At 36.9% G+C, this 27,614-nt stretch overlaps 1 protein-coding gene across 2 annotated transcripts in view; it reads left to right on the top strand.

The window, feature by feature from the left end:
• Positions 1 to 26,575, top strand: part of FBXO8 (F-box protein 8) — a 39,933-nt gene extending 13,358 nt beyond the window's left edge. The window contains exons 2-6 of one of the 2 annotated variants that reach the window (XM_080929051.1): positions 266 to 602; positions 4,850 to 4,976; positions 22,650 to 22,768; positions 24,628 to 24,824; positions 25,765 to 26,575. In XM_080929051.1, coding sequence (XP_080785177.1) covers positions 274 to 602; positions 4,850 to 4,976; positions 22,650 to 22,768; positions 24,628 to 24,824; positions 25,765 to 25,952 — 960 coding nt within the window. In that variant the 5' untranslated portion in view covers positions 266 to 273 and the 3' untranslated portion in view covers positions 25,953 to 26,575. Of the gene's footprint in view, positions 1 to 265; positions 603 to 4,849; positions 4,977 to 8,430; positions 8,488 to 22,649; positions 22,769 to 24,627; positions 24,825 to 25,764 lie in introns of those variants that run through there. The other variant, XM_080929052.1, reaches the window with a different exon arrangement.
• The last annotated feature ends 1,039 nt before the right edge of the window (positions 26,576 to 27,614 follow it).

Raw genomic sequence — 27,614 nt, 5'->3', positions numbered from 1 at the left:
CACTGGAGGAGAGGAGCAGACTAGGTATTTTAACTTCTCTCTCAAGTGTTCCGCTTGAAGAATCCCAGCTCTTCTTACAATACCCTGCAGCTCTCTTAGCCACTGAGCTATCAGTCTCTTAAAGCGAATTGTTTTCTTTTTGAAACTATGCTTTAGTGAGAACTTTTAATTCCAACAAACAAATGTGTTGTGTCAGATTTGTTATACCTTTGGGAAAGATGGCTTGTTGCCTTGTCATCCTTATTACTTTCTGGCCTTCTCTCAGGCTTGCAGATGGGTCAAGGGCTCTGGAGAGTGGCCAGAAACCAGCATTTCCAACAGGAAGCCTACGGTGAGACAGGCTACCTCAGCAGAGAACAGAGCAGGAGAGTGGCTTCAAGCACCATTTCTCACACCAGCCACCGGAAACAAGCCCAGGGAGGCATCGATATATATCATCTACTGAAGGCAAGGAAGTCTAAGGAACAGGAAGGGTTCATTAACTTGGAAATGCTGCCTCCTGAACTGAGCTTCACCATCTTATCCTACCTGAATGCAACTGACCTCTGCTTAGCTTCGTGTGTTTGGCAAGACCTTGCTAATGATGAACTTCTCTGGCAAGGGTAAGATAAACTCGTCAATATGTAACTGAGATCCATATCCAGGTTAAATGTTCTTTTCATAGCATGCATGCATCGTGAAATTATTTCCTTTGATATGAGCTTACAGTCATTTATTTTTTTAAGGAATCCTAGAAAAATAAGTAAGAGTTATCTTCAAGTTATTTTGATACTGCCAAAAAGACAGTAGAGAAGACAGTGGGATGATGACTTCATAGAAGAAAGTTACAATCAGGAAGAGGGTATGACACATCAGAAATTTTAGTCATTTGAGAAGCATATCTATTCTGAGTTAGAATTTATCATCTATAGTGTGTAGTCCTTACTTCTTGGTGAAGTTTGTGTTTCCCAGAATATCATCTCAAGACTAAGCAGACTTAAAGATCAGTAAAAGCAGTGATTTTGTTGCTTTCAAATTGAGCATGTGTGTTTTATATTTCTGTTTAAGTGTTTGCTAGCATCAACTTTTAAATTATGACAACTTCACTTCTGTTTTTTCTAAGCTCCTTTCATCACTGATAGCAGGTGAACAATGGAAAAACATGACAGTCTGTTACATAAGTTTTCAACAGCTGTTGCACTAGCTTCAATAAAGCACAAATCCATGAGCTTTTGTGGAACACAATTTTTTAATCTCATTTATTCCTAAACAGCCTCTCACTCTAATGATGTGATTTCTTTCTTCAAGTCTTGAAAATCCTACCAATTAGAAGAATCACTGAATTGTAGATTTTCTAGCATTTTTTTCCTAAAACTTAAGTCTTATTTTCTTAAAATAGTCTTTATAATGACAAAGAGCTTTTATCAGTAGTAGTAGTGTCCCTGGACTGGAAAGTGTATTGACATATTTGATAACTTAATTGAAATAGTATATTTTCAGTAGTGGCATTTCTGAGTTGATCTTCCTAAGGTCTCAGGATTGTAGTATAAAGTATTTATTACCAACTAATATACATAAACTGTTTGTCTTGTTTGTAGCCTTGTCATACTATGTGAGTACAAATTCTTGTAGCATTGTTTAAAATAAGTGAGTTTTTAATGATTTAATTATTCTAAAAGATTGGAATAGTACTTTACACCTGGCTTATTCTTGGTCATTGTCCCCCCACATTTTATCATTTTCTACAGATAATTTGTGTTCTATTTGGACCTTTTTTTTTTTTTTTTTTTTGCTCGTTGTTCATTTGTTTGTAGCCCAAACTGACTTGTAAGTCCTGAAGCTCCTGCTTTAGCCTCCTACTGCTAGGGTTGCAGATGTATATACCCAGCCGATTCTGTATTTGAACTTAAAACAATATACATTTCTAAAGTAGTGAGATTCAGTCTGAATACTTTTTCATTAGAGCTTTAAAGACATTTAAATATATTAAAATATATTTTCAGTATTTTTTATCTTAATGTGCTGCAATAGATTACACTAAATGCTTTAGCTTTCAAGTACTACAAATAAGTAATACATCTGTATAGATTTGAAAAGCATGATCCTATGCTGCAGAAAATAGTGTATTATGCGATACAGGTCTAACTTAAGGATGAATAAAGATTTTAACAGCTGCACGCCTTTGTAATACTGAAAAATTATCAATTTGGAACAGCATCTTACGCATGTTCAGTATCACATCATTTGATGTGCGTAGTTGTGAAATTATGCTGTGTTTAATTTGTTGTTAATGTATTTTTTTTCTTCAAAAAAGAAAGACGAATCTCTTGACCAACATTTACTGTTGCTTCACAGCTGGCATGAACTAAATAGATCCCAACTAGCATACCACAGCAAGATCTGAGTAAGACTTATATGTAGATGCTACAGGAATGCATCTTAGTTGCGTGTCTTTTGGAGACTTTTTTTAATATTCATTAATTAATTTATTCACTTTACATCCTGATCGAAGCCCTGACCTCTTCTCCCAGCACTCTCCCAATAGTTATTTCTCCATTCCTCCCTTCTCCTCTGAGAAGGGGGTGGCCCCCTTTGGTACCAACCTACCCTGGCACATCTAGTCACTTCAGGACCAGAGACGTCCTCTCCCACTGAGGCCAGACAAGGGAGCCTAGTTAGGGGAACAGGATTCACAGGCAGGCAACAGAGTCAGCAGAGAGAGCCCCTGCTCCAGTTGTTGGGGGACCCACATGAAGACCAAGCTGTATATATGCTATATATGTGTGGGAGCCTAGATCCAGCTCATGTATGCTCTTCCGGTCCAGCTGAGTAGAATCTATTGGTCTTCTGATAGAGTTCCTATCCCCTCCAGTTCCCCCAATTCTTCCTCCATCTCTTCACAAGAATCCCTGAGCTCTGTGTCATGTTTAGCTGAGGATTTCTGTGTCTGTTTTGGTCAGCTAGTTGGTGGAGCCTCTCAAAGTAGTTGTATGAGGCACCTGCCTGCAAGGGTAAGAGAGTATCAGAGATTGGCAAGTGCCCATGGAATGGGTCTCAAGTTGGGCCAGTCATTAGTGGTTCATTTCCTCAGTCTCTGTCTCTGTAGTCAGGTCAGATCTTGTAGTCAGGTCAGATCTTGAGTAAAGGTTTTGTGGATAGGTTGGCATCTTTATCCCTCCACTCGGAGTCCTGCCTGATTAAAGGAGGTGGCCACTTCAGGCTCCATATTCCCCACTGCTAGGAGTCTCAGCTAGATTCTCCTTCATAGATACCTTGGAGTCTCCCCTATCCCAGGTCTCTGACATGTCCCAGAGATGCTCATCTGCCTTCAGCTGCTGCTGATCTCTGTTCACTGTCCAGATCCTCTACCCAGCTCTTCATACTCCTGATGCACCCCCGCCCTATTCCCCTCTCCATTCCCTGTCCCATCTGGTTTCCTTCCTCCATCCACCTCTGAGTGAGATTAAAGACTCCTCCTTTGGGCCCTCCTTGTTTTTGGCTTCTTTAAGTCTGTGGAATTTAGTGTGGGTACCCTGTACTTTATGGCTAATATCCACTTATCATTGACTACATGTATGTCCTTTTGGGAATGGGAACCTCATTCAGAATGATATTCTCAAATTCCATCCATTTGCCTGCAAAATTCATGATGACCTTGTTTTTTTCTAGAATGTGCCTGTAGAGACTTGATGTGTCGGTGTCAAGGGTGCCTTTCTCAAAGGCGAAGAGGGAGAGGATATGGAAGAGGGGCTATGTGAGGGAGGGACTGGAAGGAGGGAGGCTGCGAACAGGATGTAAAGTGAATAAATTAATAACCATTAAATAAATAAATTTAGACACACCCCTTTTTTCGGTTAAGCAACATCTAGATTGTTGGCTATTACAAATAAAGGTACTATGACCATAATAGAGCAAGTGTCCTTGTGTATGGTGTAACGTCCCCAGGAATGGATCTTGACGTAGAACTGTTCTTAACTTTCTGAGAAACCACCAAATTGATTTCTAGAGTGATTGTACCACCAGCAATGGAGAAGTGTTTGTGAGCTTGCTTGTCTCGTTTCCTATCTGGTCCACTGACACAAGAGAACTGTTGACAGGATTGAGCAAGCCAATGCATTTAAAACCCTGAGCATAGTGACTGTGATTTAGTAATGTCTAAGGGTTGTCATCTATCATTGATCTTATTCTTGATTGCTTGTGTTTAACTTCAGAATATTCATGAATAAGATTAGTCTTTGTGACTGAGATTCTTAGAGGCTACCAAAATTGGTAATTGTATCAAATCGATTATATTATATGAAACCAGAAATGCAAATTTTAAAATGAAAGTTTGTAGCCACATGTTTACTGTTCTAAAGGCAGTGGGACCTGGGAGAATCAAGGTTACAAATGAGAGACACCTAAGTCTCATGCAACAGCCAATTTTATTTAGAGCATCAGACAATTAATTTAATAGAGTATTAAAAATAATCGTCTGAGTAAGGTATTCAGTCACAAGGACAAACCTTATGTGGCAAAAACATGTTTTTCCATATAGGCTTATAAATAAATAACAGTAGTGGCGGCTGTAATGAACAATCTTTTGTAAACTCCCTTCTACTTGCTATCCTTGAGGGGAACCCAAAACATATTTCAAGAACAATTTTATGTTCTTGAAGAAATTGATGTCACAAAACTCTTGTTTTCTTTGAGGTTTTGTTTTGTTTTTATAAGTGTTCAAAATTTCCTTCACATGATTCCATTCTTAGATAGTGTTTGGACAACCACCAAATCTAATTTTGTGTTGTTTAATTTCAGAATTTTATGATGTGAATGTATGCTTTATTTTAGGGAATAGAGTAACATGTCTTATTTTCTTTTATGTTTACAGGTTGTGTAAATCCACATGGGGTCACTGTTCTATATACAATAAGAACCCACCGTTAGGATTTTCTTTTAGAAAATTGTATATGCAGCTAGATGAGGGAAGCCTCACCTTCAATGCCAACCCAGAGGAGGTAAGTGGAGAACAGGATTATCTGCCTCAGGTGAACTCTGGTAATCTTGCTGCAGTCTTTTCATGGTGTAAGTAACTGAACATGCTTTCCAGTCTCTGAAAGACCAAGCTTCTGGTTACTGTTTCATGGCACAATCTCTGTTGTTTGCCTTTCCTGGTCATATTCTATCTGTCTATCTGCTAACACTCTATGGCCGTATTCTTGAGATATATACAGCTTTTTACTGGTCTGATATATATTACCAGGGGGTGTAAACTTTGGTTAATGAGAGCACCCACGTAATATGTTCATCAAGTTATATCTGCAGCATTATCTTCTTATTTATGCTATGTAGTAGTGAAGTACTTGTATTAGAGATAATTCCAGAAAACATCATCCTAGTTTCCTGTGTCAAGATGCTGAATGGTGATGACCTTAGCTGGCTGAGCCAGTAGATAAAGGAGCTTGCCATTCAAGTCTGGCAGCCTGAGTTCAGTCCCTAGAAACCATATGAAGGTGAAAGGAGAAATCACACTCTACAAAATTGCCTTCTAACTTACACACTGCTTGTATTATGGCACAAACACATACATATTTATTAATATAATAACTTTATTAAAAACATAGTTTCATGTTTCCTAAAACCTCTCCTTGATTATGTTGTTTAATGCTTTTGTAATATTTAAAAGTGATCAAAATGTGAAGAAGAACTTTCCTTCAACTTTTTCTATTCTTATTTTAAGAATGTATCTTGGAAAAAGTAAGAGTTTTAGAAATGCTTACATATCTACATAACTTACACCTTTCAAATCCAAATGGAAATGATATTACTTGGGAGTTTATGGAAACGTTAACTAGAACGACTTTAATAGTTATTTTTTAATTATTTTCATTTGTTATAAAGTTACTAATAATTTAAGTTAAGGAATGGAGAGATGGTTCAGTGATTGGCTGAGCACTGGCTGTTCTTCTAGAGGTCCTGACTTTAATTCCCAGCAACGACATGGTGGCTAGCCACCGTCTGTAATGAGACTGATGCCCTTTTGTCTGTGGGCCTCTTCTGTCATGCAGGTATACATGCAGATAGAGCACTCATATACATAAAATACATAATAAATAAGTAAATCTCTTAAAAGGGAAAAATAATTGCTTAAGCTATGCAGCCAAGTACTAAAATTATCTTAATTTTGTTATAAGTAGCAAAGTGTTTCGTCAGTTTTTAATTTTAAACTTAAATCTAATCTATTGTTCTTATAACTAGGAATGAAATAACCCAATGACAGTACATTTTTAAATAAATTGATTTTCACTTATTATATTCATTCCTTGTAAAATTTCTCATGCATACCTATACAGCTAAATGCCATTTTTAAACATCATCTAGTCTTATCATTACAAATATAACAAATGATTCATTACAAAACCTGCTATAATATTCACATTCATATACCAATTCTCTTTTCCTTTTCTTTTTTTCATAATGGTTTAAAGTACATGAGATTCTAATGCTTTTTCTACTTGCTGTTGTTATTTTGGGCTTTTTGAGACAGTGTCTTCTATAGCCCAGAATTGTCTTGAATTTACTATATTTCAGGCTGACCTTAAGCTTTGACCCTCCTGCTTTAGTTTCTGAAATGCTGAGACTGTAGATACTGTGCCACCATGCCCAAGAAACCCACGTATTCTTAGTGAAAATGAGGTCATTTATTAAAAGCCAACATTCAAACTATATATTTGAAGCCATTATAATGTAAAAAGCTATTTTTAGACTATAGTGAACAATAAAGAATTACCAGATATTCGAGTTTATTGGTTATTGCTTTATTGTCATTTTCCAGTCGTAGAATACAGCTTTTCACAGTATCTTCTGTGTAAACAGATAACATAAGCATGTCATCTTTCAGGTCTTGCACTGTGGCAAATGTGTGGAAATTTCACTATAGTTATTCATAGATTGGATTAGTTTCAGAGCCTTTCTTATTTTAATTATAGCTAGACTTTAAAACAGCTCATATGAGATGCTTAGCAATTGCGTGGAGATTGCTGGAGAGGAACTGAGGCCAACTAACATAGTGTTTTGCTCCAGGATATATAAGCCCTCACCTTATTATGCCTAGTTTGTGAAGTCTCATTGGCTTCTATCATAAATTATATGGATGTCAAATCAAAGTATTATCTTTAATTCATATGTCTTGCAAATGCTCCATTGTAAGCAAAGTGTAGCTTGTTAAGTATTAAGTTGTACAAAGTCAGAAAAGTGAAATATTGCTGGTACTATGTCTGCCAAGTAGTTTGTTCTTTCTGAGTGCCTTGCAAATTTTAGGAACAGATTATAAAGTTATGCTTTCTCTGAGCAGGAAGAAAAGTGTTCTGGCCTCATACATTAGGATAGGGGCTAGAGAGCTTTAGATGTCTAAACTGGAAACATTAGACACAGAAGTACGTTTCTGTATTTACAGCTGTATACATTATACCATAGAGTTTTTGTTAGTAGCTTCTAGAATGCTTTGAGGGAAGGCAGAGAAAAGGTAGTACTCAAGTCCATGTGTAATGGGATTAGAATGTTAAACTTTTAGTTCAGATATTTGCTAAGCAAGGGAATTCAAGTTCTCAAACTAAGATTTTTAGGTCATCAGTATCTTTTTCCACCCTACCTTCCATTGTTATTGAGAGTTGGCTGTGTTTCTTTTCTTCATATGCAAACCTGATTTAGAGTAGCATACAGTGTTCCTGAGTAAATTAATTCACTATTCTGAAAGGGGCAAATGGTGCTGCCCAGAGACACAGAGCTGAGCCACTCCAAGTGTCTTTGATTCCAGATTCTGATTCTACGTTATTGTGAATATCTGTACTTTAGTAGTTATTACCTATAGCAAAATAAAATTTTACCTTTACTAAAATATAGTACAACTAGGCCACCCCAAAAAAGGGCATTTTAATACCAATATCCATTTAATGTATTCTGAAAAAAAGAGGAAAATAATTTTAATGACTTTATCCTAATTTTCCTTAGAAATACAAAATCAGTTTGTTTAATACTTGCAGAGTAAATCAAAGTTACATAAAATCAAGTTATCAGAAAAATATTCTCTTGGTGAACTTGGAAATATGAGTACAATTAGACAGATCATGGGAATGGAATGCTATACTTATAGAACTTTTTGGAAATTTATTTTTCCCCCACTCACTAGAGCACTGTCATCAGACATATTTTTCTGGGTTACATCTAAGTAAAGCAGTAAATTATTGTTAATGATATGTTCAAATATAAGTGGTGTTTATTGCAGCTGCTTGAGATAAGTTACAAATATCTGTTGAATATTATAAAAAGTGTATTTTCCCATGATTTCTAGTTTTGTACGTAAGATTTTTTCATAGCAAACATCATTAAAATATAAAAATAAGAATACTTACAGCCACAGGGAACAAGATTCTCCAAAGGACACCGTCATGTCACGGATGTGGGTAACCAAACTCCATAGCAACTGCTGGCAGTGGCTCCTGGGGTGGGGGAGAGCATCTGCACACTTTGGTATGGTTATCTAGCATGCTGTTGTTTTTTGCATGGTATTGTGATCCCAGCTGTATGTCTTGATCTGTGCATGAGCTTGTGTACTGTGTGCAATGACCACATTCTAGTAAAGGAATGTGCTGAGTACTCTCTGTTCACACTAAGGTGTACTTCTCCCTGCATGTACAAGTTCAGTGTGTCACTTCAACCTGCTAGGAGTGTTGTGATAAATTGTACTTTTCGCCCATCTTGTTTAGAACATTTCTGGACATTGTTATTTTTCTATTTAGAGTCTTAAAAACTGAGAGTAAGCATAGTGTAATATGTCTTGTTTTCAACTCTAAGTATGTTTTAAATAGTCTTTACAATATAAAAGTATGTGTTAGTTATATAAGCAAATGTCTCCTATAGTCATACAGAAATACCTAATTACATATACCTTTATGCATTTTACTAATTAGATCTTGGCTAAAAATTAATTATGAAAAGTATTTGTTTTCCCTATTTTATGGAAATAAATTAGGGAGATATAGTTTATTGTTAAAACAATTTTTCTGCTGTTTAACCAAAAATGTATAAGTTCTTTCATTATAGGAGCAAATTTAAGAAGGCACTCACCTTACTATTAGAGATTTGACTGAGTTTTTTTATCTATAGCCTGAAAATGGTTATTATATACTTTGTAGCATAGGGACAATAGTGGAAATATCTTAAACTTTTACTTCTAAAGATAAATAACCCCAATTGATTTGTTTATTTTTTTTCAGAACATACAGAAGAACATTCTCAATAAAGTAGTAAGGAAGACATTTCCAAGTCTAGTAAATTTAAATGGGATAGATTTCTAGTTAGTTGGCTTATTTACGATATAGCTCTGTAAAACCTGTGATGCATGGTGCACATAGGGAATATTGAACATGTACACGTAGTAGGAGAATTATCCAGCTGTATTTGATACAGCAGTATTTGATTTTGTTAAGGAACATTCCAAGTAACATACTTAGGAATACACACACCATTTAAGAAGGGCCGAGATGTCAAACTACTCATTTGCAGCTCTCTGATAAAACTCTGTTGGCTTATAATGGTTTTTAAATTTAAGCTGCCATCTCTGTAATGGAATCTGTAAACCTATAATTACTTGTTTTCTTTTCCATTGTCTGTTAGTATTTTTTATTTGAAAAACAACAGTTTTGTTGTGTCTTGATACACTAAGATAATTTTCATGTTTTGTGTTTTAGTTATCACTTAATTTGTCAAGGAAAGTGTTACTTTAGAAAATAAACCCCTAAAGCAATATTCAATATTGCTGTAGACCTATACAAATGTCCCTGAAAAGAAATTTGGTATGATTGACTACTTGTAATTAAATCTTTGATATCTTATTTTTGTATGAGCTGTATAAAATATGAATCTCTCCTGTATTTCCAGAGAAGACTTATAGGCCATATAGATAGTTTTCTCTTCTGGAAAATGCTCTACTATTTGAGATTAATTCTAGTTCCACAGAGCTAGAAAATTTTACTTATTTTCCACAGAGCTAGAAAATTTTACTTATTTTTGTAATAGAAAACAGTCTTAGTAATAGCTGTATGTTGTAGATACTTGAGAATGCCCTATTGACAGGAAGATGTATGCACTTTGAACAGTCTTTTACAGTCTATAGATACAGAAACTTGAATTTCTAATTTGTGGCTAGGATATAAACTGAAGGTTATGGAATGATTGAGTCAGTCAGCTGTCATTAGTGTTTCTCAGCCAGTAGCTCATTTTATGAACCAGTACCTGCAGTACATAGCAAGTAGAATTCTTTGGCTTCGATGAACAGCTAAGCTGACAGTGATTTAAATCGTATATATTTCTTTGCTTTAAAGCATTTGAGGAAGATGTCTCATAGTGATGCAGTGATTTCATCTTTGACAGTTTGTAGACATTGACTGGAAGAGCTGCCATATCTCCCTTCTCTCTTCCTTTCTTCCTTTATCTGTTCTTCCTTTTTTCCTAACTTCCTTCCTTCCTTCCCTTTCTCCTTTCTTTCCTACTTCCTTAAAAATAGATTATTCTCTGTTGGTGGAGTTGTAAGCTGGTACAATCACTCTGGAAATCAGTGGTTCCTCAGAAAATTGGACATAGAACTACCTGAAGATGCAGTTATTCCACTCCTGGACATATACCCCAAAGATGCTCTAACATATAATAAGGGCACATGCTCCACAATGTTCATAGCAGACTTATTTATAATAGCCAGAAACTGGAAAGAATCCAGATGTCCTTCAATAGATGAGTGAATACAGAAATGGTGATATATTAACACAATGGAGTACTACTCAGCTATTAGAAACAATGACTTTATGAAATTCCTAAGAAAATGGATTCATCGAGAAAATATCATCCTGATTAAAGTAACCCAGTCACAAAAGAATAGACATAATATGCAGTCACTAATAATTGGATAGTAGCTCCAGAAAGCTCTGAATACCCCAGAAACAACTCATAGACCATATGAAGGTCAAAAAAAAAAAAAAAAAAAAAAAAAAAAAGCCAAAAAGTGGAAGCCTCAGTCCTTCTTAGGAAAAAAAAAAGTGTATAGCACCCTCTAAGAGTGTGGTACACCTGGACCTTAAATCATTAATAATTCAAGAGCTAAGAATATAGCCTTGTGGCAATTCTTAGTATTTAAAAATAATTGTGTTTAATCTTTACATGCCAAGAAAACTTTGACTATTTCCATGTTACGTTTTGTTTTACATCTACTTTATGCTCTTTGTAACTAGTAAGATTTCAATGCATACTATAAAACTTTTTTAAAAAATCAAGTACTGACAAAAATATATTCATATAGTTTTATGCAAAAATGCTTTTAAATATCTGTACATTTATCTGTTTTTTTAAAAAAGTTTTTTTTAAAATAGATTATTCTCTCATACAATACATCCCAAACAGTTTCTACTCCTCTATTCCTCCATCTCCACCCGTCTGTCCCCTCTCCTCCAGACCTTTCTATTTCCTCTTCGAAAAAGAGCAGGCCTCCAAGAAACAACAGCCAAATAGGACAAAAGAAGATAAAACAAGACAAGGCAAAAAGCCCTCACAGCAAGTCTGGACAAGGCAACCCAACAGGAGGAAAAGAGTCTCAGGACTAGGCAAAAAAGTCAGAGTCACACCCACTCCCCGGGTTAGGAGTCCAGCAGAAACATCAAGCTAACAGCCTGGCAGGGACTGATACTGGTTCAGTGCTTGTTGCTTCAGTCTCTGTAAGTCCATATGAACCCTGCTTAGTTGATCCTCTGGGTGTCCTTCATCCCTTTTGACTCTACAGTCTTTTCTCCACCTCTTCCAGGAGATTCCCCAAGCTTTGAGGAGAGGGACCCAATGAAGACCTTCAATTCAGACTTTCTGCTTGCATCATGTCTGGCTCTGGGTCTGTGCACACTCCCATCTGCTTCTGGAGGAAGGCTCTGTGGTGACAACTGGACAACACACCACTCTATTAGTATAATTAGTTTAGCGGTAGTTCATTAGGAATTGTTTGTTTGCCAGTTGTGTTTAGTCCCATCCTAGGTCTCTGTACTATCTAGTTTCCTGGCCATCCAGGCAGTGTAGGGCATGGGCTTCCTCTTGAGGCATGGGCCTCAAGTTAAACCAAAGATTGCTTGGCCACCATTGCCCCAGCACATTATGCCTGGCTTGATATGTTGTAACCAATTAGCAAACTAAAGGTATTAACATGCCCAGGGAAAGCTAGTTGAGCTGTATTTTGGTTGGGGACTTATCTAATTGTCAACTAGCTCCTTTTACTACAGTTAAACTCTCATATCAAATATGAAGTTAAATGTGTCGTGTTCTACCTATTCAAATTGCTGTGCATCCAATACCAGTGTCCCTGCTTCAGGTATAAGGCCTCCAACCCAGCAGATACCATAACTAAAGGAGAGATTAAAGTGTGATTAGGGGTGCTTACCCAAAGGCTGAGTCCCTCTTTTCTACACTTAGATCTTACTTAGCAGGATATCTGAATGACAGGCCTAAACCAACCATGTTATCCTTTCTATTCCTTTTTCTATTGACCCAGGAGTGTTTATGTAATATAGTCCTGTGAACTACAGCATCAGCAGAACTACACTGAAGGATGTGTAAAACTTGTTTCTAAAGTATGAGAAAGGTGGGGGCAGGGGAATCTGCCTTCTTTGTGATGAGAATATTACATGTATATATGAATATATGTTTTATGTATTATTATGTTTGTATATCTAGTCCGGTTTATAGATGATTTTATAGTTGACAAACCAACTTCGTCCTGCCTGTGAAGTCAGCTTTATTATCTGTCAGGTCTTCCTGTCCTATCTCCTAGAGTTATTGCAGCACATGGTTTACATGCAGGTTGTAGAGTCAAAGTAAACCCTCTTTATAGAAATGGATTTCCCACAGTTGGCTCATGTTGTCAGAGAACCTGATGCACTTTCCACTTGTTTCCTTCATTCTCTATGTTTAATGATGATTTACTGTCCCATTGTGAAATCATCATAAGTAAAAATTAAGTAAAATGAATGGTCAGTGTGTTGGTAGACAGTATATCTGAGCGGGTCTTTTTTTATTTAAATGATGCTTCTATTACCAATTTGGATTAATGTACTTAGAAAATCTTAGGTTCATTTCAAAGAAAAATATATTTTCCATAATTTCTCTGACTAGGTTTCCTCTAAATTGATATAAGTAAAACTTCAAATCCTTGATATCACTTTTTAGACTTAATATGTAAGATAGTTGCCTCTCTTACCTCTTTAATTTATTAATTGATGCTCTCAACATGGCTACTGTATCATAAATGTAAATGACATTTTTTTTTCTCTCAGTGTAAGGTTTCTACCAGCTTAGCTTTAGAAGTATGAGAAATCATAAATATAACATTAGCCTTATTTTTTCAACAAATTGACCAGAGTGTGAATTTGTCCATTAGATTATTTAATGTTTTCTTCTTTCATCATAAAACTTTTAGGGATACCTTCTTTAGAATTAAGATCCTAAGGCTGAACTGTTCTAGGCTGGTCATTAGTGCACAGTGACGTGCTGCTGTTGGTGATTTGGAACAGTGCTCTGTCCTCTAAGAAGTAAATTTGAGGCATTTCCCATGTAAAGGGGAGGGTCTTACTAAGCATCTTGACCTCGTGAGTCCCATCATTTTGATGTGCAGTGAATAACCTCTGTGTTGTTTCTCCCTTCATGGAATAGGTAGTTAGGATATTAGTGGCATTATGATGATTAAATAAAATAAGGCACATTAAATAGTCAGTGTTTCTAACTACTTAGTAAATTTGTCTAGATATGTGGTCTCCAGGTACAGCTACAGTAACTTATAATTTGAAGAGCCAGATTCTGCTTCAGGCCTTGAAGTTCCTCTCAAACCTTTAGATTCTAGTTAATAACTCTTTGCAGCTTGAGGAGTGATTCTTTATAGTGTGTGCATTAGTCAGACCAGGATCCTCAAACTTTGATGAGACTTTCTGCCTTTAGTATATTATCTGGCAAGTATCCAGAGTAACATACTGTTTTGATAAATGTATTCCTCTACTTCTGTACTCTTAAAAGGCTTTTAAAAAATTGTTAATTATTTTTTAAAATGTTTCAGAACTCCTAAGTATATTTCATATGTCCATGTGTTTAGGAATTATCACAAGGTTATAATTTTGTTTTCAAAGTATAGTATTTGTATATGACATTTATTAAGCAAGAATTCCAAGTCATGTGTAAACATCACTGTCTCGTTGGTTTGGATTATCATGGAGCACACGATAGCCAATTAAGCTTCTTTTGCCAGCCTAGAGCCTGGCGAAGGTAGAATGTGCTTTTCTAAGAGGGTTACCTCAGCTAAATCAACCATTTCAATGATGAAGTGTCTGTTGAGTTCTCATGGGATTGTTGGTCAAACCTTGTGATTTGAGAAGGGTCATCATGTCAGCCATCATCTTAGTGATGTACCTTAGTCACAGGTACGGCCCTGGGAGGCGCTCTTCGTAACTCACGGGAGAGGCTCATTTCCTGTTTCAATGTATTTAAATTAATTATCAGGGCTCTGGATTACTTAAATAATGAAGTTTCCGTTATTTGTCTAATGTCATTGCTTTCTCTTTTTAGAAAAAAAAAAAAAACAGCAAAAAAATCTGTATGTACCTCCGTTTCTCTAAGTTTCTTTGAAAAAAGTTTTTCATTTCTATTTGGATTTTTATTTACTTTTATATGAGATCTCCTGTTGACATATTCTAGCTACCAGGAATTTCAGGTGCCTGTTGTCAATATCCAGCCATTTCTCTACATCCTGTATTTTTATATACCAAAAAGTCTGCTGAAACAAAAGTCCTGCCAGTTTAAACAGTATCCATAAGTAAAATAATTGTTTTCTGAATCCCACACTCAAGCCTAAATAACCTGATTTTTATACACTGTGGGTTAAATGTGCTGTTAGGATGATAAGATTTACTTCAGTAACCATATTTGAGGGAACTGGTCATAGGACATTTACAGTGTGCACAACTGTCACTTCTCCACAGTGTGGATAATGCATGTCCTCTGCTCTTATGAAGAAGAGATGGCATTTGCAGTTCTTGATGTATTCTTTCCTATTAGTTTCATACAGTACAGAACCTTCCAGTAAATGACCTGGTTATTGGTGTTTCTGTAAGAGGAAAGCTGGCAACTCCTTAAAACAAACAACTTACAGAGGCTTCAAGGAGTTCCTATCTCTAGTCACTATGTGTGAGGAAACAATTTTCAGTAACAGACAGATTTAAGTTTGTTTATCCAAAGGTCAACTTTTCTGAATAGGAAAGAAACTGGGAGCAGACACACCTGCTGTGCTTGTTCTCTGCCTGAGTGTGCCTGTGCAGACTGTCTGTAGCCCTTGTACAGGTCACACTCCGGGAAGGGGGACTTCTAAAGTGAACTGTACCTCTTAATGCACTTCTTAGAGTGAAGACAGTACTCTGCTTCCTGTTCCATTGTGATTCATATATGTGAAAACTAATGTGTCAGTCCTCAGGAAAATAAATTACATATTAGATTGAATGATTTGGGGTTTTATTTATTTTTTTTAGTTTACATCAAGATTTTATTCCCCTCTCTGTGCACTCTCCTACTGTTCCAGCCCATACCTCCTACCCACACCTGCTGTCTCCAAGAGGTTGTCCCCACCCCACGCCCACCTAGATGACCCCGCCAGACCTCTAAACTCCCTGGGGCTTTCGCTCTCTTGAGTGAGGTGCTTCATCTCTGCCTGAACCCAGACCCCGAGAGTCCTCTGCTGTATATATGTTGGGGGCCTCATATCAACTGGTCTGTGCTGCCTGGTTGGTGGTTCAGTGTCTGAGAGATCTCAGGGGTCCAGGTTAATTGTGGCTGCTGATCCAGTGATCAGCTTTCAGGGTCACCCTCCTCCTCAGCTTCCTCCGTCATTTTCCTAATTCAACCACAGGGGTCAGCAGCTTCTGTTGGTTGATCAGGTGCAAATATCTTTCAGCTGCTTGTTGGGTCTTTCAGAGGGCAGTCATGACAGGTCCTTTTTGTGAGCGCTCCATAGCCTCAGTAATAGTGTCAAGTTATCTGGCTTCCCCTTGAGCTGGATCACACTTTGGACCTGTAGCTGGACCTACAGCTCTTCTCCATTTCAATCCCTGCAGTTCTTTCAATCAGGAACAATTATGGGTCAGAGTTTTGACTGTAGGATAGCAACCCCATCCCTTACTTTGAAATCCGGTCTTTCTGTTGGAGGTGGGCTCTTCAAGATCCCTCTCCCTACTGTAGGGCATTTCATCTAGTATTCCCCCTTTGAGTCCTGAGGGTCTCTCACCTCACAGGTCTCTGGTGCATTCTGGAAGGTCCTCCCAACTTTCTTCCACCCGGGTCTCCAGTTTCTATTCTTTCTGCTGATCCTCAGGCTTCAGTCCTTTCCCACCAGATTATTTTGCTAAAATTTAAGTAGTATACTTCTGAAAACCTTCAAAATTACTGTAAAAGCAAAACTTAATTAATATGGGCTTTGTTTTTGCATTGCACTGCCCTGTGTGCTCGGCTGGGCTCCAGTCAGTTCTAGTTCATCTGCTCTGCTCCAGGCTTCCTTGCTCTGTCAAGTTTCTTTCATCTTCTGGCATACACAGTTCAAAATTACCTCTAAAGATAGATCTTTTTTCTTTTAATTTTTCCATCCTCTGGGTGTGCTAACATTTCCAGGTGATTGTGCCTTCCCAGTTTCCCCGCCCTGAGCTCCCTCCTGTAGTCGATTTGAACTGGACTAAGTCTGTGGAAAGACTTCTGGAAAGACACTACTTTCTTTCCCATTCATCTGGAACCATGGCAAAGGAGCCCTGCTGTGTTTCTGTTGTCACTGTAACATTGCCCTAAGAAGCTCTCTTAAGACTTACTGTTTAGGAAACTGTAAAGTAAATTGCTGAGAACTGTTAAGTAAATTGCTTATTTTCCCATCAGCAGGTGTCAGCACTGTAATGGGGCATGAGCACGGTTTGGCCACTTCTGAAAATGGTGCTCTTGTAGCCCCACGGAGGAACTGCTGCTTGTGGTCATTTTGTTCTTCAATTTGCTTTTATTTGGGGTTTGTGTGTGAGGTGTTAGTTTTCTTTTAAGCTGGGACTTAGCTAGCCTAGAATTCACTGTATATCCAATGCTAGCCTCAACCCTCCCGCCTCAGCCTCCTTGGTAATGGGTTTATAGGATAGACCACTGTACTGGGCTGGCACAGACTGAGTACATCCTTTTCTTGTTATATCTCAGTCTCGTGGATTATGAGGCATTCTCCTGTCATCCTCCTTACACGTCATATTTCTGGTTCAGAGTCTTCAATAGTGACCCACTCACTTTGTTTAAACTCCGCCTGGGGACAGCCCTGCACGTGGTTTAATTTTTAACATAATAGTGTTGTGCTTCTGCTCTCCCCCTCCCCCCTCTCTGTCCCTTCTCTCCCCATCCCCTCCCCACTCTCCACAGGCTCATGGCCAGCCTCTACTTCTCTTCCCTCCCCCTCCTCCTGCCCTCCTCTTTATCCCTCCCCTTCTCTGTCTCTACTCCCTCCTCAAGTCCCCTCTCCATGCCCTAAACAAACTCTATTCCACACTAAAAAACCAAACCAAACCAAAGCATTTTTGCAGCTCGTGTAGTTATCTGTGCACAGTAGCCGTTTTTATCATACCCATCCCATGCTCCTCCTCTAATGTAACACATCCACTTCCTCAACTCCGTGTCCACTTCTTATTTGTATTTATTTTGTGTGTTTGTTTATGTGTATTGGTACTTTGCCTACTTGTATGTTTACACACCACATGTGACTAGAGCCCAGAGAAGCCTTAAAAAGGTCCTGTGGACCTTAGAAATCTGACTGTGGCCCTCTAGAAAAGCAACTCGTCTTCCTAAAGGCTGAGCTGTTTCACAGCCCTATACTTTTATTCTATATTTTATTTAATCAAATTATAGTTTCATCTTTACCCCCATACTCTTCCCATGCTCCTCACACCCTCTCAAATTCTGGGCTCTTTTTTTCTTTCCTCATTATTATTAAACACACACACACACACACACACACACACGCACATCATTTTTTTCTGCTCTATCTTTTTAGTAGTTAATTGCCTCTTAAATCTTTCTAGTTACTCTATCATTACTTCATTTAATTCCATGGGGGGGTACCTCTCCCACTCCCTCCCCAGGCTCCTGCATACAATGAACAAGAACTGGACCACTGCGCTCTCCCTGGGCCTTAACACCTTCATTTGCTTGTTTTGGGGCAGGGTCTCTCATACCCCATGTTGGCCTCAAACTCCTTAAATCATTTGCACTTCCTGAGTATGAACTGCCACTCCTGGGGACGAAACCTCATGTATGCTAGACAGGCACTTTTGAGACCAACTGAGTCATATTTTCAACCCATCTTTTATTTTGTTATATTATTTCTTTAAATCATTTTCCTCTTTATCAAGCCAGAAAAATTTTACTTTTCATTGCCTTGTAAACTGATGTTTAACTTCATTTGCATGACATACACAGTTTTAAATTATATTTTAGAATTTCTTACTTCCTCCTTTGCTGTTTTGTATATGCTCAAACCTGGATATCTGCCATAGCCAATTACTTAATTTATAGTCCATTATTTCTTTTCCTGGTGTAGTAGTTTCTACAGGTTACAAATGTCAAGATTCCTCAAAGCTTTTTGTGTATAGATAGTCCTGAAGCTATATATATATATATATATATATATATATATATATATGTGTGTGTGTGTGTGTGTGTGTGTGTGTGTATGTATGTATGTATGTATGTATGTATGTATGTATGTATGTATATAGGCTTTTTATGCATATGTAACTATAAAACTTAATTCATCGTGAAGAATAGTAAGATACAAGACTATTAATATAAAACTTATACAAGAAGAAAAAGCGTATGAGTGTGTTCTCTGTATGATTTATAGTACCTGCACCTTTTCTTTGAAAGGAGTCATTTTGTGGTCTCCCTTTGTTAGCATTACTGTTCTTGGGTTTCAGGGACATTGTTAAGTAAAACGTGGGTCCATTGATCACAAGTACTGTGATATCAGGGTAACCAGCATGGAACTTGTGTCATATACAACAGGGACAAAGATCAGATTAGATGGGGCTTAGAAATTTGTGACCTTACTCCATTCAAACAGTGATTAGCTTAAAACTTGGGAAGTTTTAGGAAGTACTTCAAGACTAATGCTGACTAAATAACAGGCCAAAAAGCAGATTCACACTAAGAAAAGATTGTTACATTGTCAAAGTCAGTGTACACCATTGCTTTACGTTGTTATATAGACTTCAGAGGTTCACTTATATATGGCTAGAACATACAGATCTTGCCATAAAATTCAGCACTGCTCTAAATTCAGTTCTAGACTTACTCTCAAGTTTCAGACACTTTCCTTAAAAGAGTGTTGTTTTTCAGTGTGTTCTCCATCAAAACTATTGAGACCTCTCACTCCCTCAAATCTCATCCATGTGTCCTAGCTCTTAGGAATTATTTCTGGTGTTGGACTGTTAAAAATGCTTATTTTACATGTTCATTTATTTATTCAACCATCTTATATTATTGTCTTATGGATATATTACTGTTATTTATATTCTGTCTCATCACAACAATAACCTTAAATTTTCTTTGCATAAAATACTTGTCTTACACTTCTCAGTGTCTGCTACCAAATACTGTATATATGTGAAGCTTTATGGTCCTGTTTATAGAGAGATACATAAATACACACCTGTGTCTGTTTTATAAAGTAGTCTCAGGTATTCGTTATTATATCTAACTAGGAAGCTTAAATGGATATTTTCTTAAAGGTCCCTAATTCTTTGGTGTTGATTAGATGACTCCAGTGAGTCAAGGGTCTGAGCCCATCACTGACCTTCCAGGCCCCTTTAAGGGTAAATCCCTGTGAGAATATTTCTTTAAACCAAATATTAAACAACAGATTTTCTAACTGGGTAGTGGTGCACACACCTTTAATCTCAGCACTTTGAAGGCAGAGGCAGGCAGATCTCTTGAGTTCAAGGTCAGCCTGGTCTACAAAGTGAGTTCCAAGACAGCCAGGGCTACACACAGAGAGAAACCCTGTCTTCAAAAACAAAATAAAAAATAATTTTAGTATGAACATTATGAGTAAATATTAGGCATAATGCTATTTTTTTATACAAATTATATTTACCCTCACAGTAGCTGTCTTATAAGTACTTCTAAGGACCATCTACTTTGAACAATCATTTCAACTGCTGAGCTTATCTTTATGACTAGGAACCACCACACAAGACAAACCATTGTGGTCTATTGCGATTACCTAACAAACATGTTTTAGAAATGTCCACCAGTGAAGTCTTGCAACTACCCTGATCACAACTTAAGTAATTCTAAAAGTTGAACAGAACAGTATTCAAATTAGGAATTAAATTTAAATTAGCAATGAAATTAAATAGTAATAAATTTGAAATTTTAAGTTCATTTTAGAAAAGCAAGAAGAGAAAAAACAAGCAGAGGATAGAGCTTGAGCAACTAAGCTGCTGTTGCAAGCCTGTGCTTCCTTACGAGATACTAATCAGAACTGATACTCGCTACTAACTGATACTTGCTGGCTAGTTCTCCTGTGCTTACAAGGCTAACCCTCCTGCTTCAGAGAAATCCTAGCCTCGAAACTGCCATGTGCCTTTTTCCTCATAAAAACTCTTTTACCCAGTTTTCTGAATTGTGTGTATGTTCACTTCTTCCTGTTCAGTTATTTTAGAGAACTTAAGTCAGATTAGATGTGCAAGATTTAGAAGCATGTTCCATAAAAAGGAAATGACCAACAGTGTATTACTATTAAATATATTTAATGATACTTAATGAGCCACACATTAAAGTTACTGTGTAACCAAGCAATATCAAGTGATGTTGAAATGGCATCCTTAATGTATCTAGAAAATTATGAATTTGTGTAATTTTAAGAGAAGACTAGAACTAATTTTATATCTTTTACCTGGTAATTGGTATACGAATAAAGTATTATAAATAAAATATCATAATGCATAATAAACATCCCCTTGTCTTTGAATCACTTCAGGTAAAATGAACCATTGACAGTAATTCTGAAGCATTTTATCATTGTTCCATAGAGCCATTTGGAACAACAAACGTGACTCACATTTTGCTAGGCAGAGTAAGCATACAGTCAGCTCTCGGTCATTCAGACAAACAGAGGAAAGGATGCAACAAGCATTAAAAGCACTGTAGTCCTATCCCCTCAGGCACTGGCAAGAGAGCCTCACTCCCAAAAGGCTTTCTACCTTGGTCCCAGTGCAGCCTGCACCTTTGCGTCTCTGGAATCGGTGGGACGCAGCTTGAATGGACAGGGCAGTGTGATGCTGTCAGTCTGCTCGTCAGTGGACGCCCTACCTACCATGGCTTTTATAGCGATGCATCTCATAGGAGAACTTGTTAATGTTGCTGTTAACATTCTGGTGGCTCATAAAATCGGCTTTATGTAAAAGTCTTATCTTCAAATTGCAATGTGCAGATGATTATAACCTTTCAAAAGCATTACCTCATAGTACCAAATTGCTTTTTAAACTTTTTCATACAAAATTTCAATGAGGAAGTTTTTATCTGAGAATCTCTCGCAGAAATTTTTAACTTTTAAGATTCTAATGTGTTTGTAAAGTGAAGAAATGCTGACGGAATTTATGTGCGAAAGCAGTATGTTGCATGTACATTATGTGTTCTATTCTCTGCCAGTTAGCTGCACACATCATGTTAGTATGCAGACATGTGCATTCATGAGAATGTGTGTGTCTGGAACTACAGTTGAAATAAACACAGCAGCCTTATTTCAATAGCTGCACATTCAAATGCACCTGACACTTATTTGAATGTGAGAGAACTTTGCTTTCAGCATTTAGATTTTGTTGTTGATGTTTTGTTGTTGTTGACTTAAGTCACGGTACATACAAATGTAAGGAAATGCTTCTCTGGACAACTCTGCATGGAGAGAAAAGGAAATTCAAAGATAAAGCCAACCAAATACAACAAAACAGTGTTGTCTTTGGTGCTTTTTCCCATTGCTATTTCAACCAGATGTTTACAGACTGGTGATGTTTAAAGGCAGTATAGGAAACTGCCGTTCAACCTGAAGTTGCCCAAGTCCTGAAACTGCAGTAATTAATTATCTTTGTTTCCAGAACTAAGTTCTTAAGTGTTTCATTTGGAGAATCTAATTCTTTTTCTCAAAAAGCTATTTCCCTAAAATGTACACCACAGTGTATATGAGTTTTAAAAATTGCTTTCTCTTAGGAAAGGGAAATATTTGTTGCAAAGCTCATTTTTATAGTCTATGTCACGGCTTGACCACATCCCCTCCCAAATTAGTCCATATTTCTGTATACTTAGTTTATCCTGTCATGAGCCAGAAAATAGAATGTCTTCGTGAATCTTACCTTTGAATTTCCTCCTTTTCATTGCATGTAAATTATCAACTACATCCTAGTTTTAGACCAGGCTTCAGCTTGTACTTTGCATGTTAAAGCTATAAACACTATAGTAATGCTGGAATGAACCCACAGCTGTGGTTCTACAATTGCCTAATTACTATATTTATAAATCAAAGCTGAGTGTGCTTATGTAGATTTGTATTTCTGTCTTAGGGAGTGAGCTACTTTATGTCCAAGGGAATCCTAGATGATTCGCCAAAGGAAATAGCAAAATTTATCTTCTGTACCAGAACACTAAATTGGAAAAAACTGAGAATCTATCTTGATGAAAGGTAAAGCAAAATTTAATTTTTTATCAGAAATGAGTTAAGTAATGTATGTGTTAACTTCATTTTAAAAGCTATAATACATAGAATAATCTAGTTGCAAATTCGAGTGAAAATATAAAACAATTATATCTTACAATTGATTTGACTTTTTTGTTTAACATGTTGCTAAAAAGTTGCCATTTTAAAAGTAAGCAATGGCCATGTATAGCCTAACATAGTGTTTGTAAGCAGCTGTACTGACAGCAGTCAGAAGTTGAGGCAGAGTTTCTTAAATCTGTGGCCTGCCAGGCTGTAAAGTGAGACACTCTCATAGCCCACCATCCCTGGAATGGCAAACTAAAAGCAGACTTCTTGGTAGATGTTGCAGCCCAGACTTTTTCTTAATAGTCATGAGCTAAGTGTTTAGGTAACCAAAAGTTCTAAATCCTGGAACTGTCTATTTAAAAATTCTATTGTAAGGACAAATTGTAAACTTCAAATAGAAGGCTATGTATATAGTTTCATAATGTTGCAGAGAATGATTAATCAAAGTTGCAAAATTTTGCAACGTGAACCTGGAGAGATGACTCACAGTTAAGAATACCTGTTGCTCTGCAGAGGATCTGTATCCCTAGCATCAACATGGCGGCTCACAACTCCAGTCAGATCTTCATCCTCTGCTGTCCTCAGTAGGCACTGTATGCCCAGCACACAGGCAGGCATGCAGACAAAACACCCATACCCCTGTGCCCTAACATTCAAGTTCATTGCACGCATTAAAATACTTAGAGGAACATTTACACCCGTGTGCTGGTCATGAAAGAAGTCTCCTATAGAAGGTGTTGTCCTTAACTACTGTCTTTAAATGCTAAGGACCTAGAGATTGGTGCTTCTTTGTAGATCTTTCTGTAAATGTTTAGCTTTGCTGACCTTATGATCTCTGTTGCATTTCTTATAACTCTCCCATTTGTGTTGTATAAGCAGACTCCGGCCAACCATAAACAGAGCAGTGTGGCCCTGTTCCAGTAAATCTATTTACAAATAGAAGCGGTAGGTCAGGTTTTGCCTAGCCTTGCCATAAGCAGTTGGTCAAAATTAAGGTCATGGTCATATAATTGTATAATCAAGTTTGAGTCCAGTAACAGTCAAAGAATGTTGTTACAAAGAGTCACACTGCATATTACATGCAGTAGGTTAAAACATGTAACATACATATTACACATGTTTATGTATTGTACAATATTTATATAATTATAAACAAATATATATCCATAGAATTTATTATTTATTATGCCCCTATGTTCCGATGGTGAGTAACCACTAAAAAGAATGATGTGAATCCATTTCTAAACACAGACCATTTACAATAAACTTGGGAAGCAAGAGCAGACTGTAAGAGCATGTGTAGTCTATGTGGGTACATGGATAGCTCTCACCTCTGCACGTGTGCCTTGGAACAACAGAGGAAGAATCCTTACTATTTAAAAGGCATCAACTTTAGGGCTCTTTGACTTAGATCAGAGGGCACGGAAAGAAATAGCAGGGCGTTTGTCTGTGTTTAGCTCAGACTAGCCATGAACTCATGATCCTCCTGCCTCAGCTTCATGAGTGTCAGCACACCCACTGAGCAGCACTTCCAGTACTTCAAATCTTATGTTCTTCGGAGAATCTGTATTTTACTATATCGTGCTTTTCTTTAGCCTATATGAGAATTTCAAAATAGCTCAACTTTGTAAATAATTGTACTTAATTGTTTTAAAACATAAGGATAAAATATACTGATATAGTAATCAATAATGAAGTGCTTTTAAACAAAAATGATATGACTTTTATTTCTTTTAAAATATTAACTACAGCTGTACCTTTTCCCCCTCTTTGTTTAGGAGAGATGTCTTGGATGACCTTGTAACCTTGCATAATTTTAGAAATCAGTTTTTACCAAATGCACTGAGAGAGTTTTTTCGTCATATTCATGCTCCTGAGGAACGTGGCGAGTACCTTGAAACTCTCATAACAAAGTTCTCACATAGGTTCTGTGCTTGCAATCCTGACCTAATGCGAGAACTTGGCCTTAGTCCTGGTAAGAATAGCTGTGTGTGTGTGTGTGTGTGTGTGTGTGTGTGTGTGTGTGTGTGTGTGTGTGTGTGTGTGAATCTACAAATTCTAAGTACTTGTTCAGCTGTTGCAACAGTGCCTGCATAGATAGAACACTCAAAAGAACACGTATTTACCCATTGCACACGAAATGCATCGCTTTATGAAAAAAGTTGGATTCATTCTTTAAAGTTATTCTTATTTCTTATTTTTGCCAGTGACTGTAACGGTTAGGTTGAAGCTTTTAATAAGCTATATATAGATGACAATATATTTCCACTAAAATTTATTATTAATACAATTCATTTTCACCATGTATTTCAACTCTCATAAGTGTATATTCGTTTTATAGATTTACTTGTATCTCTGTATTAAGAATTGTGCTTAATTAATACAAAACACCTGTTTATGTGATATTTGCTGAAAATATTTCATAAGATACGATCCTTCACCTCGCTCACTTAAGACTGCAAGAATCTAAGATGGACATAGTGCCCTGTGCACTACAGTTACTATGTCACGTATTGCCCGTGACTGTATGGAAGAAGAAACTTACTTTGTTGCATGTGCTCAGTCGGGGCAGTGCTTTCCATAAAGATCTATTTTTAAAGTACAGATTGCGCCCATCTTTAAAGGCATATCTCTCCAATAAGAATAGTAATTTAACAATCTGAAAAATTCTTTACATTCTATTTTTAGTACCAAGCTAATACACTTCATGTCATTAAAAATGCCTTCAAATTAAATTAGGTTTTTGTAGAAAAACATTCTTTGAAAATAAACATCTTGCTATTTTTTTTTAAACAGGCAGGATCATAAGCCAGTGGTGGGACTTATTTGATCATAGTTGGGTATAAATGTCTCTTTAGAAGTTGCCACCCTGTGTGATCTACTAAGATGTTGGACGTGTTTTCTTTCTCTTCCAGATGCTGTCTATGTACTGTGCTACTCTTTGATTCTTCTTTCCATTGACCTCACTAGTCCTCATGTGAAGAATAAAATGTCCAAAAGAGAGTTCATTCGAAATACCCGCCGCGCTGCTCAGAACATTAGTGAAGATTTTGTAGGACACCTTTATGACAACATCTACCTTATTGGCCATGTGGCTGCGTAGAAGCACAACTGTTCAAACGTCACCTTTTCACTGCAGACTAAGGCTGCCCAGGGACAGACTTAGTGGCAGCGGGGTTGCGTCAGCACTAGTCACTCCAGTCCACTCTGTACGGTCCAGCGTGACTGCACCTCCCTTTCTGTTTCACTGTTTTCTAGTTTAGAAATCTCAGAACTAACGAATTTTGCAGAACTTTTCTTAATTTTGCTTATCATGTTTGCACAAAACAGCCACTGTATAACACAGCTGTTGGGGAATGTCACACTGACATGTGCTCTGGAAATGGAGTGTTTGTGCGTTAGATTTGTCTGGAAACTATCTATTTCCATCCTTTTAAAAATACCATGTAATGTATGCATATTTAACTGAAGAGATTTATAATCATAATTATTTTATTGTAAAGATTTTAACTAAAAACTTTCCTTTCCTCTGGAACTGAGTTTGGAAATTTATTTGACTCTGGTCTAAGAATATTGTTGGCTTTGTCAAAGTTAGATCTGTCCCTACAAACTAGCACCAGCTTCCCATTTCTCTGAACTTGGAAGAGTTGATTTGTTACTATATTAATATACTATGCAAAACTGGCCTTATTTGTATAACATATCATTTGATTCATTTTTAAAATATCTGGGTTAATAAAGTTTCAGTATATCATTTAAACATTGAGAATATAAAAATGTGTCAGAATTATAAGTCACTTTTATAAGCAGAATAAAATATGATTAGAACTTGAGGAAGTATTTACTTCCTCATTTCAAATGTTCAGTCTTAACTATTTTCCTAGTCTGGATCTCTCTTCAGAATTAACTAGTAATGCACTGTTGTGCTGTGAATCACATTATAGACTCCATTCTTCAAATACTTGTCAAGGGCTTTCCCTGTGCTGGGTACTATGCCATGTTATAATAGTGATAACCTGGACTTGAGTTCTTCATTCGGAGACGGCACATGCTTGTGCAGTAACAGAAAGACTGCTGAATTTATTTTCTCTAGTTGTCATTTTTGGTGCATAATCCATTGATAGCCCCACCACCACACACACACACACACACACACTTTTCTGTAGCTGTCTCTGTTACTGCCTGAAATCTCTCTCTAACTCCTTCCTTTTCTCAATTTGACTGCCTTTTTTTAAAAAAGACTTCATTTCTCTATTTTCCTTTTTAATTTCCACATTCTACCTCCCTTTTTTCAATATAATTTTCCAATGGAAGTATTCAGACAGAAACTAAACGTTTTACATAGAAAGCCTGAACACCCCATTAGACCCTACAAACACAGTTTCACTCTCTTCAGCATTTATGAACCCATTCCTCCACCCATCGACTTATCTTAATGACTAAACGTAACTAGATTAGTTTCAAAAAGATCAATATTTTCTGTTGTTAAGCACATAAATTTATATACCATTGACTAGAGGTCTACATTTTTACCTTTTTTTTACTTCAAAATTTTTTACTAAATTTACATTTAAGGAAATGTAAAAATACTATGTGAACCTTTACAGATGCCTATCCTGTGCAAATTAAAATGATATGTAAGTTATATGAAGTCCCTTCTGTAGTTAATAGTACACCACTGTGGTGTAGTCTCTACCCCTAATTTTAGAGTTGTTACATGTTACAAGATCCAAAGCCTTTTATTTTTAACAAGCATCTTTAAATG

Source organism: Micromys minutus, assembly GCF_963924665.1.
Source record: "Micromys minutus genome assembly, chromosome: 14".
Lineage (NCBI taxonomy): Eukaryota > Metazoa > Chordata > Mammalia > Rodentia > Muridae > Micromys > Micromys minutus.
This window is presented reverse-complemented; position numbering and strand designations above follow the sequence as displayed.